The sequence below is a fragment of the Chrysemys picta genome, chromosome 9 (assembly GCF_011386835.1).
Source record: "Chrysemys picta bellii isolate R12L10 chromosome 9, ASM1138683v2, whole genome shotgun sequence".
Classification (NCBI taxonomy): Eukaryota; Metazoa; Chordata; order Testudines; family Emydidae; genus Chrysemys; species Chrysemys picta.
Window position 1 is genome coordinate 75,445,198 of NC_088799.1, and position 22,174 is coordinate 75,467,371.

Below are 22,174 nucleotides of genomic sequence, written 5' to 3' on the forward strand. Positions count from 1 at the left end.
TTTATCCAGTTATCACATAGGTATACCTGCTTCACATCGACGTTCTGAACCTTAATTGAGTTCTCAGATAAGAAGTGATATAGAAATAGTAGATTGTTTGCTACTGCTGATTGGCTAAGAGGATTCTCTTGTGTGATACTTACAGAATCTATCCAGAAGTAATTTTTTTTATGTTCATTAAGGCATAAAAGATAATGAATGGGTGTGTGGGTGTATAAATCAAACATTTCTACTATAGCATTTACTCTATCAGTGAATCAGTGTTTTCCATTATGATTATTCTTATGTATACTTTGATTACATTACAGAGTAAGAACATTTGGAAATGGATAATGTCTTTTATGATCTATTTGACTGTATTGCCTTGTCACAGATGAAAGCAGCTACTTTATTAATATGTTGTTCTTAGTATTTGTTTGCTGTATCCATCCTTTGATTTACTCTTTCCTGTTTGAGATTGTGGCATTTAGCTGTCTGTTTATTTAGTGATTTTTTTTTTTACAGACTGTTAGACCAGACGTAAATCTCATTGCAACAAATTTCCTTGGCTGAGTAGTTCAATGAAATAATTATAATGGGGGAGGGGGGATCGAAACAAAACAAAAACTCATGAAGTCACCTTAACACATATTAAAGAAACCTTAGAGGGCAAAACCACAATCTTTTCTGCTTGCCAGTTCATGTTTAAATTTGTCCTCCTAAGTTTAATAGTATGGGGCCCAAACCTGCTTGGTTGCATTGGTGCAAGTCCAAGGCCCAATCTTGTCACTGAAATTTGTCCAATAGTGGGATGTTCTCCATGCCGACCTCTATCTCTTGCAAGAAAGGAATTCAATTGCCCCCTGGCCAGGGCCGGATCTAGGTTTTTTGCCGCCCCAAGCAAAAAAATTTTGACCGCCCCCCCCCCCCTTGAAAAGTTTTCACTTTTCAATGTTGTTTTGTTTTGTTTTGACCAGCTAGACTGTAGCAGCTCATTCAGAGTTGTTATGGTCTTTCATGTCAATGAGGATTTAGGGATTCTCAAGCCCACAAATCTCCCAGCTGCAGAGCAATGTGAACTACATTTGCCTGCTAAAAATCCTTACACTGTTCTCCCTGGGGGGGAAAGATGCACATATGCAAGAAGCTGCATTGCTAAAATGCAACCACAGTGAGAACAGAAATCAAACAGCACCAAACCACTGGGTCACCCGATGGACTAATCAATGAACCATTTCTACTGGAGTGTGTGTGTGTGGGGGGGGTGTCAGGGAAGGGGGAAATTTGGGGCCAAAGTCTAGTAGTTTCTCAAACAAAACTCTCAGTAACTTCAGGCTGGGGTTCTGAGCAACTAGACACCCGCACCCCAGCCTGGTAGTTTGAGGAGCAGGTGCCAGCCTGTCCCCTGCTTTTCAAAGCCGCTCTCCCCATCAAGGAGGGGGGGGCGCTTAAAACTGCTGCCGGGAGTGGGTCCCAAGTTTGTTTATTTCCCAATTGCCCCCGCCCTGCCTGCAGCGAGTCCCTCGAGGCCCAGGCCAGCGCCAGGTGCCAGGGCCACATCTGTGGGCGTCCTGTCCCCTGCGGACTCCACCGGGCGCAGCCGGAGCCACCCCATCCACGCTGCCCCGAAGTCCCAGGAAAGTTTCCCTGCGCCATCCGCAAGTGGGACTTTCCCGAAGTCAGGGCGTGGCAGAGCAACCCGCGCCCCCCAGCGGCTGGCGCGCCAGGATGCTGGGGCCTGCTCTGCGCCCTGCAGGGGGCTGCCAGCTGGTGACCCCTCCCCGGGGCCACGCTGGGGGCGGACCTGCGCGAACTGACCTGGCCAAGCGGGAGCAGCGCCCCCACCTCTGGGGGCGGCTCAGTGCATCCTCCCACCACGGTGCTGGGCTCCCGCATCTCCTGGAGCCGGCTGGTGGTTCCGTCTGGGCACTTCAACGCCCTGCCCCTGGCACTTGTGAACGTAAAACATCCCGCTGAGCTCTAAATATATTATTATGCGTAGCGTTTTGAATCTTTCCTTAAATCTTAGAAGATGAGAGATGTATTCTACCTTAATAGTCTTCTGGTCTTTATACCTATGAGAATACTTCAGTACTTTTTATTAGCGTAAAATAGTTTTACAAGTTACAAGCACAGTTGCCAACTTTCACGTGGTAAATAAGCACCCCAACTTTCACAATAAGTAAAAAATCAAGCTAATCCCGTTTCAAAACAAGGTCAAAACAAGCCAATCCCTAAGAACCCCAACACTTTATGTGACTAGATCCCCCCTGTGTGCAGTCTGGGACTGTGGTGGACCTGCTGTGCACCCCATATTCTCTCCCCCCCTTACCCCTGCTTGGCACCCCCTGCCCCCCATTGCCCCTGCATGCCAGGAGCCGATTTAAAAAAAAAAAAAAAAAGCAACAAGCTACAAGCCAAACAAGCTACAAGCCAAAAACTAGCCAACAAGCAATTCACAAGCCAATTAAGCCAAAAACAAGCCCAATTTCTGCGTTTTTTTTGCGTGTTTGGCCTGTCTGGTTACAAGCGAGAGAGCTTAATAGCATGAGTGATGTATTCCAAAGCCCTGAGGCAGTGGATTTAGTTTAGGCAGGTTTGAAGGCTCTGTAACAGATTATTTACTTTAAATATAATCCAGTTTCTTAAAAGGATACATTTTTCAATGCACCACACTACAGTATGTACCTCTGTATAAAAACCCCCCAAAACTTTTCCCGATTGTTTATTTGTATTACCACAGTTCCTAGGCGTGGCCCAGAACTTCTTGCGCAGGGCTCTGTGCAAACACACAACAAAAAAGAAGCTCCCTGCCTCAGAGAGGCAATCTCAACCTAAGTAATTACCTTGAGCCAAAGACTGAGAAACAAAACTATATATCTATAAAGTATGCAGTCTTTGGGAAGGGAAATTTGTGTGAAGAAATCAATCACATGTTAATTTGTAGGTGTTTCAGTTTATAGTCCATATCCTTTAAAAAGTAGGATAATTTGGAAACATGGTTATGCTTTATAAGCTGTGTATCATCTTTTGAATGTTGTGTACTCATATAAGGAGTCCTTTTGACTTCAATAGGATTACCTGTATGATGAAAGTTTGCAGGATCAGGCCCTAATTATGCAAAGGGGAGAAAATGTGATCAAGACTATGACAAGTCTTCAGCAGTACTCATAACTTTGACATTCTCTAATTACTATAATTGATGCTTCGCTAGAGTAGAGTCTTTTCTACTTTGATTTCTTTTTCCTGGTGTTATGATTCACTCTTTAGGAGGAGGATTGAAAAACTGCTGTAGGCTGTTTATTACAGTGCAACACAGATGTGGGAGTTCCAAACTAGATATCTGACCTACTTTGGAATTGCTCTTATCTAGTGCTGAATGCCCCTTCGATTTAAACTTTTGATAACAGCAACAAAGATCTTCCTGGCATTGCTAAGTTGTTAGGGGAGGAAGTGACCATGACCTGTGAGTTATTCCTGCTGCTCTATAACAGTTAACTAACAAAAGACCCAATCCTCAAACTGACCTCAGTGGGAATTCTGCTTACTTGAGAAATATGGTGTTGTAGCCATGTTTGTATCATGATATTAGAGACACAAGATGCATGAGATAATATGTTTTATTGGATCAGCTTCTGATGGTGAGAGAGACAAGCTTTTGAGCTTACACAGAGGTCTTCTTCCGGTTTGGAACTCTGTGTAGCTCGAAAGCCTCTCTCTCTCTCTCTCTCTCAACAACGGAAATTGGTCCAATAAAATATATTACCTCACCCACCTTGTCTCTCTACTTGAGGAATGTAAATTTGGGCTGTAGCTCTGTCCTTGATGTTGTAAATGTTGCTAGTGCACACCTGGAATTTAAGTTGTCAATTTATGTGGGTGCTACTCTAGAAGAAGTGGAAACAAATACTTGCCAAATGAAAGCAAACACAGTTGGTAGGAATTTTTTTTTAATTATAGAATTTAGAGAATGAAAATGATCGAATTTAAAAGGAGAAACTTCTCCTGGGAACATCTTATTTCACAGTTGTCATTGCACTATGCTCTGGAGCACTTGGTGCTGTCAGGTATGGGATACTGGAGTAAGTAGTCTAGTGCAGTGGTCTCCAAAGTGGGGTGCGCAAGAGGATCCTTGGGGGTGCGTGGCAGGAGGAGCATTTTTTTTTTTTGCTTTGGCAAAAATGGTAGAGCCGGCGTTGCAGGTGGTGCGTGCTCAAAATTTTTTTACTGATAGGGGTGTGTGATCCAAAAAAGTTTGGAGACCACTGGTCTAGTGGTCTGATCTGGCAATTCTTATGTTCCAATCATTTCACTATTTAAATAAAAGACAGATTTTCTTTGCTTCTCATCTCAGAAGGGAGGGACTGAGAAAAGAAAACAATAAATAATGTATTTACAGTGCTTTTCATCTGTAGAGATGAGAGTACTTTATGGGTCATATCTTCAGCTAGTATAAATTGGTGTAGCTCTGTTGAGTTCAATGGAGTTATACTGATCTAAACTAGCTGAAGCTTTGTCCCATTAAGTCTGCATAAGCTTTGATTCTTACCTGCATTTTGCAGACAAGGCACAGAGGCTAACTCCATTGGTGTGTTATGTGAAAATGAAAGAACTGAAAAAAAGAAAATGCTAGCACTGAGCATTCTAATTTTGCCCAGCAGATGTATGCCCCTGCCCCCAAATCTTCTGTATAACGTGGGGAAAAGTGCACAATGCTCAATAATGTTAAAAAAACTAATTACCTGCATGAAACCTAGCACTGGTGATTGGGGGTGAAAGCAGATGTGCACTACTGTGGCAATAGGACCTAGATGTTTTAGCATGAGCACAATGTGGGTAGCCATTTTCATTATTTAAAGACCACCCTAAAGTACTGCTTAACCCAAATATGTGGAAGAGTTGTGTTTAGGATAAAGAATGTCTGTGGCTGGCTCTCAAGAGTGGCTGCCGCAGCCATAGAAATGCTACTTCTTTACATTAAACAGTATCTCCCACAACCAGTTCTTTAAAATATGCTGGACACAGTACTGTTGCTAGCCCTCAACATATTTTTTTATTAGCTCGGAAAAGGAAGGAAGATCTCGGTAAAGCACTGGATTAGGACTGGAGATCTGTGTTCTATTCATAGCATTGGCACAGAATTTTGTTATGACTTTGGGCAAGTTGCATAGGTCCAGATTTTCAAACGTGCCCTTTTGTTGGGTGCTCAAGTTTAGTCACTGCAATGTAAGCCCAGGGTTTGAACTCAGGCTCAAACCTAATCCCCCTTCCACCTACACACGCATTGCACTAACCCAGGCTCCCAGGATCCCACCACAGGGGTGGAGAGTCTGAGCCTGAGTCAAATTTGGACCCAGAGTTCATGCCCTTTTGGACTAGTGCTCTGGGAAGCCACCGAAAGTATCCCACAATCCCACAGGCAAACTTTCTTTGTTCTTTGGATAGTCAGGTTTTGTGGATAGCCAAATTTTCCCACACTGCACCACAAACAAAGGGTTAGAGTGGCCATTTTGGGAGGGTGCTAGGAAGTCTGGGATATGGGTGGTTGAACTCAGGCCTGCATAATGCAGTGTAGATGTTGGAGCCCGGGTTTGGGGTCACGTGTTCAACAATTCCTAACCTGGAGTTTACAAATAAGTGTAGATGTTCTAGATTAACAAACCCAGAGACTGCTAACCCTGGGTTTACACTGCAGTGTAGACATATCCTATACAAATACTTAGTTCACAGTATGCTGGGGGGTAAATCTGCCGTGCGTTAGCCTGCCACACACTAGCTGTTCATATGGACCGTTCCGTCAAGCACTAAAAGTTCCAAAGGGAGTACTGATCTACTTGTAGAGGGGTAGATCAGAGCACGCTGTGGAGCATGGACAGCTAGTGCGCACCAGGCTAGTGTGAGGTAGATTTACAGCCCAGCTTGCCATGAAGTGGGTGTTTACATAGATAAACCCAGTGACCAGTCAATACTTGGATCCATCTGAGTTATGCTTTTTGCTCTCCCCCTCCAAGCCGCCCTGAGGATTACCGCTCGCATCTCAAGAGACCATCCAAAGGAACCAAAATCAGACTTCCTTCTGCTAAGGCAATATGTCACCATGCTGTATTTCGTTTCCTTCCTCTTACTTATATATCTGTGCTCTGCTCTGGTCTATTCTGAACAGTTGTCGTCTTCTTAACACATGTGTTTTAGGTCAGTTTCTCTCCTACAGAGTTGATTTAGCACTTTATAATCTGCCTGTCTTTGCACAGTTTATCAATGATAATAATAATGAGCCCAATCTTGTATACTCTCTAAGGGCTTGATCCAAGGCTCACAGAAGTCAGTGGGAGTCTTTTGTTGACTTTAGTGGAAACAAGCTAAGCCCCACTGATTCAACTCACTTCCTTATGGAGCTCAAATGATAGATTCCAAGGCCAGAAGAGACCATTGTGATCATCTAGTCAGACCTCCTGTATAACACAGGCCATAGAACTTCCCCCAAATAATTCTTAGAGCAGATCTTTTAGGAAAATATTCAATCTTGATTTAAAAATTGTCAGTGCTGGAGGATCCACCAGGACCCTTGGTAAACTGTTCTAATGGTTAATTACTCTCACTGTTAAAATTTATGCCTTATTTCCTCCAGTATAATTTTTTTTAGCTTCAGCTTCCAGCCATTTGATTGTGTTATGCCTTTCTCTGTTATATTGCAGAGCTCATTATTAAATATTTGTTCCCCATGTAAAATTAACATGACCTTTTAGTGTCTCAGCTACTACTTCAGTGTACACAGTACTGTATCATGCCTAAATATGTTGCTCTTGTCCTTCCATTTGAAAAAAACCAACAACAACACTTTTTATTCAAAATAGTCCTAATTGTAAATAGGAGTGGTATATCCACAAAATTGTATATTAACACTTTTCTTTAAATGTTTTACAGTTACAGGAGCCATTGTCTCCGTTTCTGAGAGGAGGAAGTTACTGCCCAGGGAATAATGTTATCTATGAAAAGACAATAAGAAAATATGAGTTGCTAAATCCTGAACAGGTGAATAATTTCTTATATCATTTATATTAATCTGTTGTGCAAGAAAACAAACACTTTTTGCTTCAAGTTTTTGCTTCTCTTGGAAATTAAAGCAAATCTGATAGAATTGTTTTAGTACATGTAAGGGCCAAATCCTTACTTAAAATCAATGGAATTTCTTTTAGGAGTAAGGTGAGTAGGGTTTGGAACATCTATTGGCCAAGCTCTCGATGGCCTACACTCAACTTGATGGCATTTCTATGTCTGTCTCTATATAATACAATAACTTTTGAATGTCACTTCTGATCAGTTCCAAAATTTCAGGGAATGTTGTGGCCAGAACCCTGTTATTTTGGGGGGAAATCAAAGGGGAGAAATGTGGTACATGTGGAACCCCTATCTTCTGTTTAGCAGATCAACAGTTTCAAGCACCTCTGCAGTTGTCTATAGATCAAACAACTGGTTGATGGCACCCATTAATGCCTTCCATCATAACAATACCCCAGTAGAGTTAAGATGTTGACTCAGTGAATGACCCATCTCCCAGATGGTCGGGGGAATGTTTGCTCACAGGGAGTTCTTATCATGGGGAGGGGAGAATGAGGGACCTTGGAATGGAGAGAGTGGGGGGCACACAGAACTTCTGGCATGGGGGAAGGAAATGGGAATGAGGGCTAAACAGAGACCCTGCCAAGGAGCGAATGGGGGGTGGAGGAAAGAGGCACACAGCAACTGACATGGAGGAGAGAATGGGGTCCCTGGTATTGGAGGAGGAAAGAACTGAGTGAGCACACAGAACCCATGGCAGGAAGGACATTGAGGGGAATTGCAGGGAGTCCATGAAATAAAGGGAGATGATGGGGTAGCACATGGGGAGCTTATGGAGGGGAGGGAACAATGCAAGGAGCCCCTGGGATTTGCAGTGAGCTTGGCCTTCCAGAAACTACAAAGTGTGCAGCCTGTTAGTTAAACTTTCCCCCCAAACTTCCTTTTAAATTGAAGCTGAGAGTTGCTGTGCCTCTTTATTTGCTAGTACTATAATTTTGAGCCTGACTGTGGAACCTTTACTCTTATTGGTAACTACATTTGCATGGGGATAGTCCCACTGACTTCTAGAAATAATTCCAAATTGCATGAATTTTAGAAAAACAAGACTATAAGGAAAGGTATTGTTTGGAATCTTACTTGTTTCTGGCCAATTACATTGTGGTGAAGCTGGTGGAAAAAATTCGCCACCAAAAAATGGGGTTTGATCAAAAACGTATTTTTCATTAGATTTAATTTAATTTTTCCTCAGAAAACTTTGAAACAAGATGGCAATTTAAACATGAAATGTTTGTCTTGTTCAAAAACAGGAAAAAAAATTGTGAAATTTTGGATTTTTGTTTTCTTCCTCCTTTTTTTGCTACTGAATGCGGTAGAACTACCGTATGTATAAAGGGCCTCTTCTCCTGCATAACTTTTCCAAAGTTGGAGAAGTTTTGAGTGGAATACGGGGACGGAATGCTTAGACCTTTTTTTTTTTTTTTTTAAGTGATGGTTTAAGAGGAAAATTAGAAAAAAGCAGGAAAACAAAAACTGGACATTAAAAAAAATACATTTTACAAAAAAACTTCACAAACTCAAATGTTCCATTTAAAGTATTAAGAAACAACAACAAACCATAGAATCTAGGGCTGGTGATTTTTAAAATGCATTATATGTGGAAATATTTAATTACTTACTTATTTAAATTAGACTTGTAGGTATAAGACCCCAAATCAGCAAAGCACTGAAGTATATTGACTTCAATGGGACTTAAGTGTATGCTGCAGTGCTTTGTTGAATCGTGGCCTAAACTAGCTTCTAGATTACTTACAATTTCCTTATCACTCCCATCTGTTTGCTAAATTTTAAAAAGTTGCATTTTTCCTGCATTATAAAAACATAAATGATGTGGCATCATGTAGTCTGCATAATACACCTCTACCCCGATATAACGTGAACCAATATAACACGAATTCAGATATAACGCGATAAAGCAGTGCTCCGGGGGGGGCGGGGCTGTGCACGCCTTCGGATCAAAGCAAGTTCGCTATAATGCGGTTTCACCTATAACGCGGTAAGATTTTTTTGGCTCCCGAGGGCGGCGTTCTATCAGGTAGAGGTGTATGTGAAAAATGTTGCAGATGTCACTATGCATTGTTCACTGTGAAAATCAAAAACTTGAAAATTCATGAAGCAAATTTACTGATCCATCTCCAGATTAAATTCAGTTCCAAATACTTTTCTTACTAACTGTGCTACAGTGAAAAAGCCAAAAAATAGAAGTCTTTCAAACTTGATTTCTTTTCCTAACTTCTGTGTTTCTTACTATAACAGGATATGTCAAAGGAACATATGTTAGAATAGTAATAGAATCTAAATATCAATATAAAAAACAAGTGGAAGTACCATTTCATGAATGGGTATGTTAAGAATGCTAACTTTATTGAAATATTTATCTCATATGTAAAATTTATTACAAATCACACAGCCCCTTGATTTTCAACTCTTAAGATTCTGAGGAGTTTGTGTTTGAGTGTTCAAACATTAGAGAGACAAGGTAGGTGAGGTAATATCTTTTATTGGACCAACTTTTGCTGGTGAGAGAGAGAAGCTTTCAAGCTTACACAGAGCTCTTTTTCAGGTCTGGGAAACTGAGGCCAAGTGTACACTACAAAATTAAGCAACAGAGAGTCCTGTGGCACCTTTAAGACTAACAGATGTATTGGAGCATAAGCTTTCGACTCATGCATCCGACAAAGTGGGCATTCACCCACGAAAGCTTATGCTCCAATACATCTGTTAGTCTTAAAGGTGCCACAGGACTCTCTGTTGCTTTTTACAGATCCAGACTACCACGGCTACCCCTCTGATACTTGACTACAAAATTAAGTCGACCTAACTTACGTAGGCATAGTTGCTGCAGTAATTACATTGCTTGTGCATATCGGCACTTGGCTCCTTGTGTCGGTGGTCCGCGTCCGAAACAGGAACGCTTTTATCGATTATGCTGTCAGTGTGGGGCATTGTGGGACAGCTCCTGAAAGCCAGTAACAGTCAATGTGAGCAACACAGTGTCTACACTTACACTGCATTGACCTAACTGCATCAACCTTGACTCTACGCCGCTCATGGAGGTGGACTTAGTAAGTCGGCGTAGCAGGGCAGTTACGTTGGCAGGAGCAATATTTAAGGCTACGTCTACACTACACAGCTTTTAGCGACATGGCTGTATCGCTACAGCTGTGCTGCTAAAAGTCATGCAGTGTGGCTGCTGTTGGCTCTCCTGCCAACCAGAAAAGTTCACCCCCAACGAGTGGCATTTGCATTGTCAGAAGGAGAGCTCTCCTGCCGACAGCGCACTGTTCACACTGGCACTTGCCGTGGCAAAACTTTTGTCTTTCAGGGTTTTTTTTTTTTTAAACACCTCTGAAAGACAAAAGTTTTGTCGTTCAATTGCTAGTGTAGATATAGCCTAAGTGTAGACACTTCCATAGTTAGGTCGACGTAAGCTGCTCTGTGTCAACCTAACTCTGTAGTGTAGATCAGACTTCAGAGTGTCACTGCTAAATACAAGGTGGAACAGATTATTTAATATAAGTAGTTAACACATATTTCAAGGAACCATTCAAGGTGAAGTGGCCTATTAACCTTGAATGGTCCCTTGAAAAATGTGTTAACTACTTATGCTAAATAATCTGTTCCACCTTTCAGAGTAGCAGCCGTGTTAGTCTGTATCCGCAAAAAGAATAGGAGTACTTGTGGCACCTTAGAGACTAACAGATTTATTAGAGCATAAGCTTTCGTGGGCTACAGCCCACTATGCATCCGAAGAAGTGGGCTGTAGCCCACGAAAGCTTATGCTCTAATAAATTTGTTAGTCTCTAAGGTGCCACAAGTACTCCTGTTCTTTTTGCTGTTCCACCTTGTATTTAGCAGTGATATTCTGAGTGTGTTTCCCAGACCTGAAGAAGAGCTTTGTGTAAACTCGAAAGCTTATCTCTCTCACCAACAGAAGTTGGCCCAATAAAATATATTACCTCACCCATCTTGCAGTATTTGCCAACCCCAAATGTTCAAAAATCATGACTCAGGCTCACCAAAAATCATGGGTATGTAAAAATAATAGATGTGGTGTTCTTTGTATTTGCCTTCTGCTTTTTGAACCTTTAAGGTGCACAGGGGGTCACATTTTGAAGTTTACTCCACAGCCACGAGGGCTAGAAATTTACTTTTTCTTTAAGAATGAAGGCTGAAATCATTACATATCCACTTGACTCTAGGAGCTGGGTCTTAAAGGAAAGCAATAATCATCATGAGACTTGTGACAAAATCATGAGAGTTGGCAACACTGCCTCCTTGTCTCTCTAATATCCTGGGGCCAACACAGCTACAACACTGTTCAAATACTGCATTAATGTTGTAATATGCTAAATGTCAAGCATGTATTTGTGGCATTTTCAATAATATAATTAAAATATTTGCCTAGCTGATCAACATAAACTACCGTTTGAGTTTTCCCATGCAAGAATTCATTTTATTCATTTATACAGAGGCTTTGTACTGGAGAGAGAGTAATGTTCTCTGGTTCTACAATAATGTTGAATCCCCTATGTATTTTTTTTTTAAAGGAGAAACAATACCAGTTTTCCCACCAGTCCAACCAATCCCAGGTTAGCCAGGTATGCCAGCAATCTGAACAGCCCCAAATCATCCACCAGTGCCGAGAAACACAAAGTTGCAGTCCCTGCGAAATAAGCTCAATCTCTGTGAGTGATGGTGGAAGAGGAACGAACACAGTGCAGAGGGTAACAATCCGAGGCTGTGAAGAAGAACCAGTAAGAAGAATTCCTGTTTAATAATTTACTTTTCACAGCATATTAATATTGTATATAGTGCACAGCATTTTACCAAGAAATTAAACTAAAGGTCCATGGGAGCTTAGTTTAAATTATATAGTGTGGTGATTATGTTCTATACATCCTTTTTGAAAATGCTTAGAATAAGTTAAATTAAGAGCCAAAATGTATATGTATAGCTGCAAATCTCAGCTTTTCCATTGTCTTGTACTGTCAGCACAGTATGTGAAATGTTTGGTTAAGTGTTTGAACTGGCAATGTTCTGACCTAGAAAGGGTCCTGCTCTAAAATTGTTTCAGGAACCCTGTAATTTCTAGGGGCCCAAATGGAAGGCATTTTTTGGTTGGAATCTGAGCAGTAGAGCAGTTTTCAATAATCATGCTTTATAATCATGTCACCTGCAGATGGAAATGAGAATTTTAAATAGATACTTTCCTCTCAATATACAGATTGTAGCATTTGGAGGCTAATTTTTCAATTGTGTGTGGAATGAATGCCTCCGAAAAATTGTGTGTGCCCAATGCACTTGCAAAACCCCAGGTTGGCATATGCCAATAGGTAGTTACAGGAGGAACACAATCATTATGAAGCAGCTGAAAATTTTGCCCTTGAGTATAGTATTATGCCTAAAATGGAAAAGATTAGAAAATGTATCCCCCCTCAATAGGTGAATCCTTCTTTATATTCAGGAGTAAGGTAGGTAGATTGACTTGGTTCTGAACATCTGGTAGGAATTGATCATAGTTTTTCCTCATCAGTGAGACTGTATGCACTCCTACAGAGAAACCAATAAAGAGACTCATTTTTCTTTAACAATTATGGTCAATATATACAATACCTTCTACATGCTGTTCAGAATAGCCATGCTGGGTCAGACCAATGGTCTATCTACCCCAGTATCTGTCTCTGACAGTGGCCCGTGTCAGATGCTTCAGGAGGAATGAACAGAACAGGGCCAATCCCAGCTGCCAGCAGTTGGACGTTTAGGGACATCTGAAGCATGAGGTTGCGTCCCTGACCATCTTGGCTAATTGCTATTGATGGATCTGTGCTCCATGAACGTATCTAATTTTTTTTTTAACCCAGTAATACGTCTGGTCTTTGTCAACATCACCTGGCAACGATTCCACAGGTTGACTGTGCATTGTGTGAAAAACTTCCTTATGTTTAAAACAAACATGCTACCTGTTAATTTCATTGGGTGACCTTTAGTTTTTGTATTATGTGAAGAGGTAAATAATACTTCCCTATTCACTTTCTCCATACCATTCATGAGTTCATAGGCCTCTATCATATCCTCCCTTAGTCGTCTCTATTCTAAGCTTGAACAGTCCGACTTTGTTAGTCTCTCCTCATATGGAAGCTGTTTCATTCCCCAATCATGTTTGTTGCCCTTCTCTGTAACTTTTCCAATTCTAATATATCTTTTTTGAGATGAGGTGACCAGAAATACACGCAGTATTCAAGGTGTGCATGACCAGTTTATAAATTGGTATTACGATATTTTCTGTTTTATTATCTATTCCTTTCCTAGTGGTTCCTAACATTCACTTAGCTTTTTGACCAACACCCATGTTCATCCATCAGTATGCCATACACTGATCTTAGCCAACCAAATGGTTAATTTGTTTAACTGTAGCTAGTCTCAGCAGCACTCAGTTTCACCTATGAAGGGTTTGGGCTGTTAACTGGAGTAGTGCCAAATGAATATATATTGTTAATGTATATTGTCAAGCTAATCATTCCAGCACAGATTTCTCTGTGACAATATTTTCCTTGAAATTAACAACATTTCTATATTAGTCCCATCCACCGTTACCAGTGTGATTATGACTGGGAAAGTGCAAAGGAAGACCCTCTATTATGCTTACTTACCCTTCCCTGTGTCTTTGACCATATCTTTTTTTTTTCCTACCCCTTCTTGAAATTTTGCACTAGTGTATCCTTTCTCCTGCTTCATTTCAAAGCCCTTCATAAATCTATTCTATTTCTCTGTCCTCATTTTCTCCTACATCGCCTCCTACTTCCTCACTGGGCTTCCCTTATGACTGTTCTTTGTCCCCTTGCTCTGCCAACTTCATACCTTTTCCCATACCATTTGGAAAAGCCTCTCAACATATGTCAGGTGCCCTCCCTTTCCTTCTTCACAAAACTCTACAATATATGTATGTTCCATGAAGTATAAGAGGGGCAGACTTAAATAGCTGTGGAACCTTAACTCTAAATTTCTAGACTTTCAACCATTTAATTTTTGAACATGGGTTCTAAGAAAGTTCTTTTGTTCATGAAATATATTTCACACCTTAAATCACATTACTCCCAAACAAATGTCTTTATTAAGTACTGTGTACTACTACTTATCTTTCTAGTTTATAAATCAGATCTTTCATCTATTAACTGTTCATTCTTCTATTGCAACTTAGGTGTCTCAAAGTTTGACTTGTTGGTTTAGTCACTGTTTATCCTTTTGGGGCTTTAACCAGTCATGCAGTCATACCTCTAAAATCAATATTTTGCCTAAACGAATAAACAAGAAATTAATTCATCCTCAACTTCTGAAACAGTCAGAAGTCCTCCACAAAGGATATATTTATAGTGCCCTGTCAGGATTACTTTCTGTCTGCACTTACCAATAAATTGTTAAATTAATGTGGAACTATACTGAATTGTTTATTTAGTAGCAAAAATTACCACGTAATAAACATTAATATGTTAAACATGCTCTTCCAACGTAATTAAGGAATTAATAAATTCTAGGACTTCCTCTACAATTATTCTAGCATTGTGTATCACATTTCATTTTTTGAGAAATAACAGAGGTTATTTTGGGCTGCCTGCAAGATTTTAATAATACATAGAGATATACCTATCTCATAGAACTGGAAGGGACCCTGAAAGGTCATTGAGTCCAGCCCCCTGCCTTCACTAGCAGGACCATGTACTGATTTTTTTGCCCCAGATCCCTAAGTGGCCCCATCAAGGATTGAACTCACAACTCTGGGTTTGGTAGGCAAATGCTCAAACCACTGAGCTATTCATATTAGTAATTCCACTGAGGACATTGTCAGTACTCAGTTGAGTAAGAGCTATAGGATTGGGCCCTGAACTTCCATTCATCTTACAGGACTGGACTCTGTGCTTTCAAGATACTTTGCTTAATATCTCTATAATTCTTAAACAAGAATAAAACATAGTGCTATCAGGGCCAGCTCCAGCTTTTTTGCCGCCCCAAGCAGCAAAGAAAAAAACAACCCCCCGCCCCCCCCCCCCCCCCCCCCGATTTTGCTGCCGCCGAAAAGGAAGAGAGGGAGTGAACAGGGCCGGCTCTAGGATTTTTGCCGCCCAAAGCAAAAACAATTTTGCCCCCCCCCCCCCCCGGTTCTTTAATTACCCCACCCCCGGCCCCGCCTCAACTCCGCCCCTTCCCCAAATCCCCAGCCCTTCCTCCTCCCCCTAGGCTCTCAAGCCTAGGAGGGAGGGGGAGAAGCAGCGCCCGCGCCGCGGCCACTCGGAGTCTCCCCCCCGTCCCAGGTTTGAGAGCCTGGGAGGAAGGGATGGAGGGGGAGACTCCGAGTGGCCGCGGCGCGGGCGCCGCTTCTCCCCCAGGCTCCCAGGCCTGGGAGGGAGGGGGAGCAGTGGCGCGCGAAATGGCTGCTCGGGATCTCCCCCTCCCTCCCAGACTTGAGAGCCTGGGAGGGAGGGGGAGCAGCGTCGCGCGAATCAGCTGTTTCGCGCGCCGTGGCAGCAGCAGCGGAGGTGAGCTAGGGCGGCCGGGGCATATTTTTAGGGGCGGCATTCTGGCGCTGGCCATGCCGCCCCTAAAAATGTGCCGCCCCAAGCACCAGCTTGTTTTGCTGGTGCCTAGAGCCGGCCCTGGGAGTGAAGGACCTGCCACCGAATTGCTGCCGAAGACCTGCACGTGCCACCCCAATAACAGACAGAGTGCTGCCCCTTTCTGTTGGCCGCCCCAGGCACCTGCTTCCTTCGCTGGTGCCTGGAGCCGGCCCTGAGTGCTATGGTTGAACAGTTTCTTAACGTTTTTTCTATTGCTGCAGGTTTTAAGGTTCTGTCTGTGGTCCCATGTTCACACGCTCTCTCTCTCTCTCTTCTCCCCCCCCATCATACCTTTTTCTTCATAGAACAAAGAGAGGCCTTTTTTTTCAAATAGGTAAGCCTGAAAGATTAGACAACAGATCTTCTAAATTTGGTAAAAATCAAAATGAACCACCACTGTTTTTAAACACAGAGTAGGTTGGAATTATTTACTACTTGTTTTTATATATATATATAAGTGGATTTGGTTCTGGATTTTGCTCATATAGCAAACTACACTTATACACACATAATAAAGCTGAAGTTGTATTTCTTCATCCTACCCACTAAGTAAATGCAGTGGCTGTCTCCCTTCACCATTACAATTTAACTTACTGTTCAAAACTTTGGCTGTAACAATTAGACAAAGAAATGCAGGTGTCTAGGCATGAATCGTGGACTAGACATTTTATGGTGCCCCTACTCGTTATTAATATTCCTCAACATGCTACCAGAATGATTAAAAATATGACAATGTACTTTTCTCCAGTAATTAAATGTCAGTTAATGTTTGTGCAACACATTGGTGACATAGAGTGCTGTGGAGCTGCTAAGTGTAGCTGTAATTATCTTCTAAAACTGAGGTGGCAAACCAAAAGAGAATTTTGTTTCACAGAAATTTCTGAAACATGTGTGTTCCCATCATTACTCATTTGGCAAAAGATGGCAACATACGGTAAGGGAGTATCTACCTACTCCTCACATTGTTTACCAGTTCTGCCAGACAGCAGACAAGAAAACTGATACCTCTATTTGGCAAAGGTAACAAGCTGCAACTCAATTAACATGTTTAAACATCCAACAGGCAAAGTACATTACATTTTATTCATTTATGCCCAAACCCTTATCCCACTAAAATTAGTGGCAAAGCACCAGTTGATTTTAACATGACCAGGATTTGGCCCTTGCAGAGCTACCATAAGAACCATAATTGAGCAAAGGTTACAAAGAAAACATAGCAACATATAATAGTAATAAGAGAAAAATCAGTAAAGGCCAAAGACTAGTAGAACCCAGTGTAAATACTGGCTCTCGGTCTTCCTCAAACGCCACCTTTTTTAGACTGCTGTTGCACATTGAGCCAATGTTTTCAGAGCACAATCTAGAGAAACTCCAAGATTTCTTTCTTGAGTGGTATCAGCTCATTTAGACCCCGTCATTTTGTATTTATAATTGGGATTATATTTTCCAATGTGCGTTACTTTGCATTTATCAGCACTGACTTTCATCTGCCATTTTGTTGCCCAGTCACCATATTTTGTGAGATCCCTTTGTAACACCTTGCAGTCAGCTTCGGATTTAAATATATCAAGTAATTTTGTATCATCTGCAAACTTTGCCACCTCACTGTTTACCCCCTTTTCCAGATCATTTGTGAATATGTTGAACAGCATTGGTCCCAGTACTCATCCTTGGGGGGCTCCCATTATTTACCTCTCTCCACTGTGAAAACTGACCATTTATTCCCATCCTTTGTTTTCGATCTTTTAATCAGTTACTGATCCATGAGAGGACCTTCCCTCTTATCCAATGATTGCTTACCTTGCTTAAGAGCCTTTGGTGGGACCTTGTCAAAGGCTTTCTGAAAATCCAAGTACACTATATATCCATTATGTCATCCTTGTCCACATTTGTTGGCCACCTCAAAGAATCTAATAGACTGGCCAGGTATGATTTCCCTTTACAAAAGCTGTGTTGACTCTTCCCCCAGCGTATCATGTTCATCTGTGTGTCTGGTAATTCTGTTCTTTACTACAGTTTCAGCCAGTTTGCCTGGCATTGAAGTTAGGCGTACCAATCTGTACTTGCCAGGATCACCGCTGGAGCCTTTTTAAAAAATCAGCATTACATTAGCTATTCTCCAGGCATCTGGTACAGGGGCTGACTTAAGTGGTAGGTTACGTACCACAGTTAGTAGTTCTGCAATTTCATATTTGAGTTCCTTCACAGCTCTTCGGTGAATATCATCTGGTCCTAGTGACTTATTACTGATTTATCAATCTGTTCCCAAACCTCCTCCATTGACATCCCCCTCTGAGACAGTTCCTCAGATTTGTTACCAAAAAGAATGACATGGTTTGCGAATCTCCCTTGCATCCTTTGCAGTGAAGACAGATGCGAAGAATTCATTTAGCTTCTCCACAACGGCCTTGTCTTCCTTGAGTGCTCCTTTAGCACCTTGATCATCCAATGGCCCTACTAATCATTTGGCAGGCTTCCTGCTTCTGTATCGTCGCTGGCAGGCCTCAGGGAATTCTAATGCAATATTATACATCTTGATTCAACATAATCAATTCATTGATGCAGCATAGGTGTTAAATTCTCAGATTTTCTTTGTGTGATTTTTGAGCTTTAGTTAATAGAAAGCTGAAACGAGAAGCGATAACTAGCCACAAAAGGAAAAGGCAAGATGAGTTCTAGTAGTGATCCAATAGAGATCTTACTTGGTTTTAAGAAAGAAGAACTAACATTCAGCAATTTTTAACTCGAATTTCACTTTTAGAGCCTAAAAATGCACCACAGTCTTAGTCACACATGGTCAGTATATTCTAATTCATTTTACTATAAACAAAAAAGAGCAATAGTCCTTGTTTGAATGGTTTCCGGGGCTTCTTAAGTAGACCGACACATGTTGTGTGGCAAGACATTTTATTACCTTCTGAGCTGTAAGAGTGCTCTCTGTTCTGAGATGCTTATAATTCCAGGGCTGAATTTAAGGAAGTAAGGACAGAGTAACTCCCTGCATTCTTAATCTCCTTCACTGATTTCATTTTAAATGTCCAGTTTAAACTGATTTTAACATATTTTTGTATTTATTAAAATTAGTTTTAATGATCTATTACATAATAGTTTTATCATCTGATGATAATCTTTGAGCATAGTCAGCAAAAGCACTTCAACAAGAACAGATAAGTGGCTCAGGCAACTTCAAGGTGAGTAGGAAAAAAGAATATAAATTATGTAAGAGCAGGGAACATGACAAAGATGCGTGGAACAGATAAAGCAAGGAGAGGGAGACAAACTTAAAAGGCAGAAGTTTACTCTGGTGACTCATATATTTTCCATGTAGAATTATACAGGAAATGAAACACAGTTCTTTAGGACAGTAATGAAAGTTAACCCTTGCTTGTTACTCTACAGCTTTAGAGAGACGTTACCTGTCCCTAGCCACTAGTGCCTTCACTCCTACTCCTCCAGATCCTCCCATTTCCCTTTCAATGTGCTGTGCTTTCGTATATAGAGTTAAATAGGAGCATGCCAATTGTAATGAGTGAAATCGGAACCTATGGAGAATTTTGGAAAAGTTAGAGAAGAAGTTTTTTCATAGCACATTAAAGTTAATATTTGTGTGTATGTAAAAAGAAACTGGCCTCTCTGAGGTTGAGACACATTCCATTTCTGCTTAGGAAGACATAGTTGAATGATACCTCAGCATTCCATAAAGACTGCTTTTGCAGTGCTGCTGCAGTCAAAAAGACTATTTGATTGCTTCACCGAATAAATGAAAGATGTCTATGGAAAACAGCCTCAGTCTAGGTGACTGTAGTCATGTGTATTAAATTCTGCAATAAAGAAAAGGAGGTTCTTCTTCGAATGGTGGGTCCCTAGAAGTATTCCAATCGTGGGTGTGCATTCCTGCCATGTTTTCTAAGCAGTGTCCATTGAGCTGCATGTGTGTCTCCTTTGTACTCGCAGCTGAGGTTATAATAGGCCGTGCGGGTCAACACCTCTCCATTCCTTCTTACTGCCGCATGGCCTGAGTCAGAACTCTTGTTCCTTTGCGCTCTTAGGGTACATCTACGCTACCCGCCGGATCGGCGGGTACTGATCAGTCTATTGGGGATCGATTTATCGCATCTAGTGTAGACACGATAAATCAGTCCCCGATCGCTCTGCTATCGACTCCGAAACTCCACCATGGCGAGAGGCGGAAGCGGAGTTGACGGGGCAGCGGCGGCCGTTGATCCCACACCGCGAGGACGCAAAGTGATTAGAAGTCGGTCTAAGATACGTTGACTTCAGCTACGCTATTCTCGTAGCTGAAGTTGCGTATCTTAGATCGATTTCCCCCCCCTCCAGTGTAGACCAGGCCTTAGCAGAGTGTTCTAGTCTGTTGCATATCGTTCTTGTTCTTGTTTTGTTGTTTACTCGTTTGTTGTTTAGAGCTTACTTTGGTGGATCCTTCCTTTTGTTCTACTTCTCCAACTCCTTTGATACTTTAGCACCACTAGTTTCCTCTTTCTCCAGATTGCAAGTGTATTGTAAACCACAGTGATGGAATAAGTGATCTTATTTGAGATTCTGGTTCTGTCATTCTCCATCTAAATTGCAATTTCACTTGCTTGATGAAGAGTCCAGAGCCTATAATCCTTAAAGCATATATTCCAGAATGTCCATGTGTGTGTTAGATTGCATGATTTGAGTTAGTGTAGCTATGGATACTTGAAAGACATTTCTATACACAATACAGTTGAAGCAAAAATCATTAAGAAAATCTGGAAGTTATCAACAGTTTTCATTTTTTGTATTCATTCAGTGAGGGTTTTTTTGGTGTGGTTTCCCCTGTCCCTAATGAATGCTGAAAAGATTTTTTTCCAATCATTTTTCTCTCCCCTACTTCCACTGGGCTGTTTAACTTGAATTGTCTGTGGCTACATAGTGTGTTGAGGTCCTGAAGGGGGGATTGCCCCAGGGGACTTAGGCATCTAAGTCCAAAATTCAGATTCTCAAAATTCCCGTGCAGCTGTCACCTATCCCTGTAGGTGCTTAAGTTTCCATGGGTGAAGTCTGCTAGGCCCCTAAATTTCTGCTGTTGGGCATCTGCTTGGTTTCCTAGGTCCTGACACCACTGAGCAGCTCCAAGCAGGGTTCACCATATGCATTCCCCAGATGGTTTCACCTGTGGGGGTGCAAACTGGTTAGGGTGACCAGACAGCAAGTGTGAAAAATCAAGATGGGCGGTAATAGGCGCCTATATAAGACAAAGCCCAGAATATCAGGATTGTCCCTATAAAATTGTGAAATCTGGTCATCCTAAAACTGGTAGACATGCTCAGAGCAGCCTTAGAGCCTAGTGATTGGATCAAGCCCAACACAAAACACACCTGTCTCCAGAGCCTAGGTGCCTGTCTTTGGGGTTGTGAATGCCACTTGGCAGCAGCACACCTAAAAGTTATTTGCTGTAACGCTCAGCCTGAATCCCCCTTGTGAATTCCATCCTGAGTGTCTTCCAAATTCCACGATTACAGAGGCTGCCTTGTATTTTGCGGGGATTCTTTCTTCTAGAAACAGCTGCTTAAAGCCAACTTCAGCTTTACGCAGCTATTCAAGCCCATCTTCCCAGAAGCAGAGTGTCTGTGCTGCCTTTTCAGAGTGCCTGTGGCAAGTGCCTTGGGGAGAATGCTGGGCAATACGCTGTTAGCCAGATAGCTAAGAAGTAAAAGGATCTGTTGTATGCTAGTAAAGATCCTTAAAGGGGCTGCATGCCTAAGTTGAAATCTCACTGCTGTCTGCTTCTTTATGGATCCTGATTTGCCAACTAGGGGGAAATTGGGCAGATTACTTCCTCCTCCCTCTGTCATAGTCCCTGGGTAAGCTGCCTCTTCTGAGACACTTTTTTCAGTCCCCCAAGTTTACCCCTTTCAAGTGACAGGCCCAACTCTTCTTTGGGTGGGACCCCCAGTCCAACTGCTCTCTATCTGGGTCTCTGGGTTACACTCCCCTGGTTGTCACCTTAAAAAAAGCAAAGTCTTTTTTGTTAACCTTGATAACATTGTTTTCCCCTCCAGGTACACAGTCTTCAAGAAGCTAATGGGCAGCTGGACTCCAGATATTTTGGCGAGCTACTTGCTGAAGTGAACCGCAAGAGCAATGACCTGTACAGCTGTTTACTGCAGCATGTGGAAAAGATAGGAAGAAGGTATTGTAGACCCCCCTCCTTGTGGTGTTCTAGGAATCTCAGGAATGTATACTATGTTAGAGAAAGCAGTGCTGTTTGTTTGAGCTGCATTCTGCAGACAGCTAAAGTTCATAGAGTGTGGTGCATAATAACTTAACTCCTTGAGTGTCTCAAGATGTCAGAAGCCATGCTATTTTATTGAATGCAATGAGTATTTCAAACTGTTTGACTAATGGTCAAGGCACTTTACACAGTTAAACAACTATGTATCTCCCTTGTCAAGATAATTTAGACAGCACATAGTGCATAC

The 22,174-nt window shown here is 41.8% G+C and overlaps 1 protein-coding gene across 1 annotated transcript in view; it reads left to right on the forward strand.

The window, feature by feature from the left end:
- POF1B (POF1B actin binding protein) overlaps positions 1-22,174 on the forward strand; it is a 41,388-nt gene that overhangs the window by 5,519 nt on the left and 13,695 nt on the right. The window contains exons 2-4 of the mRNA XM_005284568.3: positions 6,904-7,011; positions 11,646-11,852; positions 21,755-21,885. Of these exons, the coding sequence (XP_005284625.2) occupies positions 6,904-7,011; positions 11,646-11,852; positions 21,755-21,885 (446 nt within the window). The remainder of the gene's footprint in view (positions 1-6,903; positions 7,012-11,645; positions 11,853-21,754; positions 21,886-22,174) is intronic.